Here is a 9,165-nt window from a genome sequence, read left to right as displayed (position 1 = left end):
TGTCTCAACCACAAGGATTAACATGAACTCTGCTGTGTTGCATCAGAACTCATTCGCAACCAGAGGTAGAACGTCTTCTTTGGAAGTGAGTGTGTTGGAAGAGTGTGTATGTGCTCAAGTGAAACACAGTCAGTGCCATCCAAGTTTTTAACATGACTAGAGGAGTGTTGTATAAATGTGGTCCATTGAGAACAACTGAGAAGAGTATCATTATATTCTTAACATCTACACTCCAGTAAGAGCACTGCAGTCTACCATCCAGACTCTCTAAGACTTCCCCAGATCCAAACTCAAGTCCAGAGGTGATCATTGCTGCTCCAAAACTGTGCAATAGTTTACTTGATCATTTACAGACTACTAAGACTGTTAAGACTTTTAAATCTTTGCTCAAGACTCATCGTGTTCCTTAGCATTAGATCCGTGCAGAGTCTGAGAACAAGTTGGAGCTGATTTCATTGTTCTTGTGTGTTGGATTTTATTTTTAACTTGCTTGTGCTTCCACAGTGACTTGACATATTTTCTTGTTCTTTTTTCTTGTTTTCATTTTAATTTGACTAAACTGTACAGCACTTTGGTCAGCTTTTGTTTTTTTTATGTGCTATATAAATAATTAATTGACATTGACATCAGTATGTGATCCAGTATATGTTCTGTTTGAGCAGGTCAGCTGTATGATGGGTTTGATGAAGAGTACCAGTGCCCTGTTTTGGATGAAGACAGAGTGAGTTATATTATTTTTACCATCACATTCCTTTTCCCTCAGCCTTCCCAACCAGTTCAGGCAATCCTAGTTCCTGACAGTACAAAGATCAGCCATAACGTTATGACTACTCACCCAATAATTACCTGGTCCTCTTGCCTAGGGCTGGGTATCGTTGAAAAAAATTTCAATACCGGTACACTTTACTTCGAAATCAGTTCCTGAACAATACTTTTTCAATACTACTTTTATAATTAATATCACTTCTAACATGAAGAAAATGACATTACAGTACAAATTGTGAGTTTTATTTTTTAACTTTGGTATTTTTCTATTCCAAAAAGTTTTCTTACATTAAAATAAACAAATGATTTCCAGTTTAAAAGACCAGTTTCAAACCAGTGACATGTTGGTGTCTAATACTTACTGCTACACACTGAGGACCTTTTCACTGAACAGTTTTTCTCCAGAAACAACACGTCTGTTTTCTCTGGACACAAACAAGCCTGCTCCTGACTGATGGTGTCTCCAGCAGTAGAACATGTTCACTCTGAGGCTGTAGATGATGATTGTTGCACACACAGATACCTGGTTGTTAGTTTGACAGCACTGACATATTGTCCCTCACATTCCACCAGCAGGTCACTGGATTCACTGAGGTTAGGGTTGATGCAGACTTCTGCACCTCTGTGTCTCTGCCTGAATCTTCTCTGTGGTTCTCTGGGGTTTAGGGCTCTGATCATCTCCCTAATTGACATGAGAACAAAACATCAACAATAACATGGTTGTGTTATTATTGATCAAAAAACATTATCTAGGCTGAGAGAGAAAAGTTTAACTGGTCAACAACATCCTTTAAAGTTTACTTACCTCCACCATGCAGCCTCCACTGTAGAAAAAGGCTGAAAACTAACAATAAAGTTTGTGACTGTCCTGTGTCCTCCACTTCACTTTTATTTTATTTTTATTTTTGTCCTCCTCACATCAGGGTCAGAACCTCCTGTGAGGAGAACATGAACATAAACAGTTAACATTAGGTGAACTGTTTAACAACTGACCCGATGGATGAGCACATTTTTACAAGCTTTATCTGTTAGTCAGTCCTCAGTTAGCTTTTGATTTGGCTAGCTACATAGCCATAATATAAAGCTACACACTAATATCTTAAAGTTAGTGTTGTACACATGTACTGTACACAGAACAATGTCACACAGAAATAATTTAAAAACTTTTATTAAAATATGTACAGACTTGACTGCTTAAAGCACATCTGCTCAGCTGAGCTCACATCTTGAACAGCTGGATGAGACAGCTTTAACACGACTTAAAAAAAAAAAAAAAATTGATGGTCGACCAGAGTCACTCATGGCTCTGTTCTCCGTCCTCTGTGCACTGAAACCTCTTCTTCAGTGTCAGAATTGAAGAGACTCAAAAAGATGTTATCACACACTGGCTCCTTGTCGCTCTCAGCGTCACTCTCCCTCGTGCTGTCTGCATCATCCCGTAACAGACCAGCCTCATTAATGCACGTGTATCTTAGAGGATGGGTCAATGACAGCATCTCATTGGTCATTAAGGTTGCACTTCTGGTCGCATGATGACAGAGTAGGTGGAGTTATGGTAGTTAATTTGAAACTATGACCTAGAATCGTAGCACATCTGATCAGGCATTCTTCCTGTGTTACAAAAGCCTGCTCCCAAGAGGGGCGGGGTGTTGGGAGCCAAGAGCACGTGGCCTAGTCAAAAGTAAATTGTAGACAGTAGCAGGGAGCTGCCAAGAAATGACAGGAAGTCTTTCAAAATAAAATTAAAAAAATAACTAAATTTTGAAAAATATGGAAAAAATCAACATAAATAAGATGCTCCTGCATATAAACCGCAGGGTACAAAGTGTGACACAAAAGTAGCGGTTTATACACCGACAATTACGGTGTATAAACCCAATTTATTGTGAATCCCAGATGAGACAGATGATTCACTAAAACAATTGTTTGTGTCTCTGCCTCTTTTCTGGACCAAGATAACAGCAGGAGGTCGTCCAGATAAAACAGGCTTTTTATCCCTCTCGTTCGAAGCGGCTGCAGAGCTGCCTCCATCCATTTCGAGAATGTGCGCGGGGCGAGCGCGTATCCGAACGGCAGACGGTTGTACTGAAAACAGGCCCCCTGGAAGGAAAAACCGAGGAATTTCCTGTGTTTGTTTATTATCGGAATTTAGAAGTATGCATTCTTCAGATCTATGGACACAAACCAATCCCCTCGTGGCACATGTTCGAGAACACGTTTCACCGTCAGCATGAGAGAGGGTCGTTCCATATTGAATTTGTTGAAAACAAACAGATCCAGAATTGGTCTGAGCCCTCCCGACTTCTTTGGAACCAGGGAGTACCGAGAGCAAAAACCGGCTTCCTCCTTTCCCAGGGAAACTCTGGAAATCACTTCTTTTTCCAGAAGCTCCATCAGCTCTGATTGGAGGATTATGCCTTGTTCTGGGGATGTGAGATGGGATTCTAACACTGTTGAATTTTAGTGGTGTTTTTGCAAGCTGCAGAGTGTAACCTTTGTGAATTAAACAATGCAACCATTTGTTCAAAGTGCATGTTTCCTGCACTCCAAGAGTGGAAATGCATGAATGTTTTGTTTCGTACGGGAGAACAATAACTGAGCCTCTATTACCATTTTATCCTGTGGGGGGCTTCACCCACATTGACCCATGGGAGGCTGGTATGAAAAAGGTTGTTCATCAGTTTCTATGTAACGGTTCTTACAATGTAATGTCGGGAAAAAAAAAAAAAAGAGGGCTGGCAGCCGCAGCGGTGTTCTGTGTTTATATGTTGTTAATAAAAAGATCTAAAAAATACAAAAAAACAGGGAGCGCTGGCTCTACAGCCCACACATCAGACCAGCCCACCAGGAAATCTCCAGACCCTCCTGCAGCCACGCTAGACCTGAGTTTAATTCGCTCGTGACAAATTCCTTCATTTCTCACCATTTCAGTCTTGGCATCAACGGAGGAGGAAGTGATCACTTGCCTCTTGGCAAAAAACAAAAGAAAAGGCCAGATCAGGGATGAAGAAGAGGAATTTAATACATTGGTGTCGCATACAAAACAGTCCGTTGCTGGGCAGTTTATTGTGCGACACCGCGTACACGTATGCGGTCGTAAAAAATTGAGCTTTGCACGGACATGCCCTGGGGGGTATGCTCGTACCTCCGCGTACGTACGTGCGTACCTCTGTGTATGGACGTACGTGGGAGTGTACTGGGGGCTTTAGTGTTATGTCAGTGCCGGGTGTGGGTGTGAGGGGTAAGTTCAGTTTGATTGGCGGGGTGCTCAGTTCTGTTGACGGTGTGGGCCACCCCGCCTGTATAATGGTAGGGGAAACACTGATTTGTTTTGTTTTTTACTTGGAAAAACCCTGCTCATTTCATCACCCCCCCCCCCCCCCCCCCCAAACTGTCATTTTTTGTACTGCCTCCTCCGCGTGTCCTGTATCTGATTAGGCCACGGGCCAGTCTGCTGCCGGCCTTTGCCTCGGAGAGCCGCAGATCTTCGTTGCATCTGGGATGTTTGGCCTCTGGGGAAGGTTGGTGGGAGGTCCCCAGAGAAGGTTGCAGCGGGCGTGGAACGTCTCTGCTGCTGGTGCTGGAACCTGCTTTGTTCTCGCCAGGTGTCCAGGAGTCTGCTCGGGGTAGGGTCACTTATCACCGGACCTGTTCCAGAGCGTCGGATGAGGACTGCAGCTGGTTCAGGACCGACTGAAAATGGGGTCCAAAGAGGCCATCTGAGGACACAGGACCTTCCAGGAGTTCTTTTTTAACGTCCTCTGGAATGAACAGGGACAGTTTCAACCACATCTGTCTCTGCAGCAGGGTTGCCCAGGACAAGATGCGGGCGGAACATACTGCAAGTGATGCACACAGGTTGGTGATCGTGTCCGCAGCCATGTCAATCTGGTCCAAATCTACGGAGAACGGGTTTGGTTCCTTCGGCTCCTTAGCTATGCTAAGGGCTAGCATAGCGATGTTGTTGGTTGCTGCTCCCACCTGCGACGAGCACTGATGAATTCTGTCAGTCAGCTTCGCGGTGAGCTGGTCACTAGAAGATGACAGAATGATACATCGGCCGACATATTTCACTGCTCTTACCCCGAAAACAGACAACAAACTGAGTTCTAGGGGAGGGACAGTGGAAAAACCCTGGTCCGTGAGCCCTTTGACTTTGGTGATGGCCGCGTAAGAGGCAACCGGAGCCCTCAGCTTTAAGGGATCGTTTGCTGAATCCAGGAAGAGGGCAGACACAGCTGGGAAACAGGGCCAGACCGGGTCCTGGTGTCTAGTGTGCTGGGCGGCAAACCTTCCCGCCAGAAGGGTCGATGTGGTCGGGGCCGCCAGTTTGGGCACTTCTAGGTCGCAGGCTCTTACTGATCTCCTGATTATCTCCGGGAGCTCGTGGAGCAGGGTGGTGGGTGACCCCTGGGGCTCAGGGTGAGGGGGGACCATTGAAGGCAACACCGGTTCCAAACCTCCTGTAAGGCAGGATGGAGCGCAGCTGCTAGCTGTTTCAGCTTCAGAGGGGGACGTGTTCGTGAACTCCGTGTCCAGGGAGTTCAAAAATTCCTGGAGCGAACAGTCCCTCCTCGTTTGAAACTCATCCTCCTTAAAGGAAAAGAGCTCACACCGGTGCTGTGTCTCCTCATCCGAAAATAATTTACAGGCTGGACAGGAGAAGAGCGGATCCAAAGCTTGCCGAGTGTGGTCAGCTCCCAGGCAGCTTTCACACACGGCGTGCAGGTCCGTCGATAAGATGTAGCCCGTCTGGCACGCGGGGTACAGACGGATGATCTTCGATTTCTTAATAGAAGTCATCTTACTTCTTCTTTTCTTTTCTTATTTTCGTAGAAGTAGTGTTTTTAGCGTTGGCTGAAGAAAAACGGGAGTTGAGCTCCGGTCCAGATGCAATTTATAACAGACCGGGTGAGGCCCACACAGCAGGTGGGCGTGGACTAGAAGTTTTCAGTGTTCGGTGTGCTGCGCGCCGGTAAACCCAACAGTGACAGCTTTTAAAGGGCTATGCTTACACTCAATAGAAGCTCCTGCATATAAACTGCAGGGTACAAAGTGTGAGACAAAAGTAGCGGCTTTTACTCCGACAATTACAGTATCGACCCTTTCCAAAAAATTAGAATATCATGGAAAAGTTGTTTAACTTCCATAATTCCATTCAAAAAGTTAATTTTTAATAGATGATAGATTCAAACGAAGGAGTCTCCACATAAAGATGGCGCCAGTTACGGCCAGCCGCTTGCCACGTATGCTCTGCTTGTTTTTTGTTGTTTGTTTGCTTTTTAGTATTTTTTGTTATGATGCCTCTGCTCTACTCGTCTATGACCGCACAACTCTTCTCAGCCTCCGACATGTTAAGTTGCCACTATCTGGTTTTAGTAATGATTCATCACAACTACCTCCTCACCTGTCAAACATACCGGACTATCTGCGCCATGCGCCCTGTGCCTTTCAACCTCGGAGACGCCCGAGGAGACGCGGAAAGCGAGGAGGATTTTTGGTGAGAATTAAAGCATATCTGAACATATCTGGCAACAATTAACTACCTGTATGAAAGGAGACATCATTGGATTAAATCTGTGACTCCATCCCTTCATTTGGAACATGAGTCTTCATACTGGCGACGTGAAAGGATTTCCAAACGTGGCACAATAAACTTGAAAAATCTTGGCCAGCTGGCCCGCGCATCTGCTGCGGGCAGCAAGGATCAGACTCTCCGAGTAGCCTTGCTGAATACAAGGTCCCTAACCAACAAGACTTTTATTCTGAATGACTTTTTTACCTCCAAAAAACTGGATTTTATGTTCTTGACAGAAACTTGGCTTCATGTTGGTGAGTCGGTTCCTTTTTCTGAACTTCTCCCTCCTGACTGCGCTTTCTTCAGCTCTCCTCGGACCACCGGTAAAGGAGGTGGATTAGCCTCTGTTTTTAAATCCAGTTTTAAATGTCAGCTGATCCCCACTCATTTTTACCAGAGTTTTGAACTTCAGATGGTGGAGATAAACTTCTCTCCTCTTTAAGGTGCATTCATACTAGCCCTGTTTAGTCCGCTTTAATCGAACTCTAGCTCGTTTTCCATGAAAGTCCGGCTCGTTTAGGGAGGTGTGAACGCGCCATCGAACTCTGTCATGGAACAAAAAGGCGAACTCTGGCCCGGGATAAAACCTAGGTCTCGGTCCGGTAGAAGCGAACTCCAGCGCGGTTCGAGTACAGTGTGAACGTAAACAGACCGAGCCCCGCTCCGCAGGGTAAACAAACGCATTTCTCTGACCTTACATGGAGCCGTCAGCTGCCTTGTGTGAAAAACAGTATTCTCCATGGTCTTCTGTCTCATCTTCTGCTCATGCTAAGTCCATTTTTGAAAAATGACAAAATATAACTCCTAAAACTGCTAAAACTTGATGCCACTTCGTTTTTATTTTTATTTACAAAAGAAGACGTGTCTTCAGATGTTTTTGTGTCGTTTCTTTCAGTAGTTCTTGGTGCAGCGCCCCCACAGGCGAGCAGGGGAATAGGTTGGTTCAACAGGTTGACTCGACTGCACAGTGCAGTGTGAATGCAAACGCACCAGCTCAAATGTAACAAAAGCTCATGAATATTGGTCCCGAACCGAACCAAGTCTACCGGACTTTCTAGTGTGAAAACGTCCTTACTCTGTGCTACAATCTACCGGCCACCGAAACACAGCAAAGATTTTATTAAAGATTTTACTGATTTTATGACGAGACTTATGCTACGATACGACAGCTTTTTAATAATTGCCGATTTTAATTTGCACGTGTGCTGTGAGGCTGGACCTCTGGTCAGAGATTTTATGAACATTATTGACTCTTTTAATCTCACGCAGTCTGTCACAGGTGCAACTCATGAAAAAGGACACACACTGGATCTGGTCCTGTCTTACGGGATAAATGTGTCATCTGTGGAAATCTGTGGAGCTCTTTTATCAGACCATCTACTGGTTCTGTTCACTGCGGTGGTCTCTGGCAGGAAGGAATGGGCTGGACCATCTGTGCATTCTGCACGCACAATTAATTCAAACACCGCGCTACGCTTCTCCGCAGGCTTTAATGACTCCGTCTCCTGCAACCCTCAGTTCTGCTCTGTGTCCAACGTGGATGAGCTTACTGATCTTTTTAGTTCTGTGTGCACTGACATTCTGAACTCTGTTGCTCCTCTAAAAACCAAAAAGAGGAAGTCATGTCAGCCGTGGCTGTGCGAATCCACCCGCGCGCTCAGACGCCAGTGCAGACGAGCAGAAAGGAAATGGAGTAAAGACAGACTGCAGGTTTCCCTGGACATCTTTAAAGACAACTTGATAAATTATCAGAGAGCTGTTAAAGCTGCTAAGACTGCTTTTTTATCTAACATGGTTTCAAACAACAGTCACAGACCTCGGGTTCTTTTTAATGTTTTTAACTCTGTTGTGAATCCTTGTGATGCTGCTCATGTTGTTGAATCTCCTGCACTGTGTGAACAGTTTTCTGAGTCTTTTATAGATAAAATCTCTGCTCTGAGACCCTCCTCAACACACCTTTACACAGACCCCTCCTCACTTCCTCCATCCTCAGCCTCCTTTGAACAGTTTGAGCCGGTGACTTTAGTTGTTTTAAAGGACATCGTGGACCACGTACAGCCTTCTAATTCACCTCTGGACTGTGTTCCCTCCCGTCTGTTTAAAGAAGTTTTTAACACTCTTGGTCCATTAGTTCTTGTCCTGATTAACATGTCCCTGTCATCAGGCTGTGTTCAATTCAATTCAATTCAAAAATACTTTATTAATCCCAGAGGGAAATTATTTGTTGTTGTAACTCTTTATCCTCATTTCATTAAGAGATGCTATAGACACTGATGGCTGTAAACAAGAAGGATCTCTTGTAAAGGTCCATCCCACAGTGGATCCTAAGAAACTGGCTGCAGATGCCGTCTGATCCGTCCACCTAGACTCGGCTGGCATCTCGGTTCCCCTCGGGCTGTAGGACCGCCCAAATTCTGGGCAAAACTCCTCCCAGAGTGATGGCCACTCCTCCCAGCAGTCTGCCGAGCTCCTCCTCACTGCGGACAGCCAACTGTAGGTGCCGAGGGACGATCCTGTCTTTCCGCTGTCGTGAGCCGTGTTTCCTGCTAGTTCCAGGATCTCAGTGGTCAGGCACTCGAGCACAGCTGGCAGGTAGATGAGAATGCATCCACAGAACATCCTTTCAACTCATTTGAGATTTGGGGCTGTAGTTGAGATATTATTTGAGCTTTTGAGATGTTAATCAGCTGCTGTTGGTTGTAGAAAACAGCCTTGTTGCCATAGTTACACATCATAACAAATGTCCAAAACTAAAAAAGTTTCAGTAAAAATCCTTCCAGCTGCACAGCATCTGATACCAGAGGAAACAATCATCCAAAAAA

General features: G+C 45.1%; 1 protein-coding gene across 1 annotated transcript in view; it reads left to right on the top strand.

Annotated features, from left to right (window-relative positions):
- Positions 1–9,165, top strand: part of ak6 (adenylate kinase 6) — a gene marked incomplete at its 5' end in the record, with an annotated part of 20,521 nt that overhangs the window by 7,154 nt on the left and 4,202 nt on the right. Inside the window, 1 exon segment of the mRNA XM_037680650.1 lies at positions 663–721. Within this exon segment, the coding sequence (XP_037536578.1) occupies positions 663–721 (59 nt within the window).

Source organism: Nematolebias whitei, chromosome 8, assembly GCF_014905685.2.
Source record: "Nematolebias whitei isolate Nwh7 chromosome 8, NemWhi1, whole genome shotgun sequence".
NCBI classification, from domain to species: domain Eukaryota; kingdom Metazoa; phylum Chordata; class Actinopteri; order Cyprinodontiformes; family Rivulidae; genus Nematolebias; species Nematolebias whitei.
Note: the sequence above shows the minus strand (reverse complement) of the source record. Positions and strands in the feature narration are given on the sequence as shown.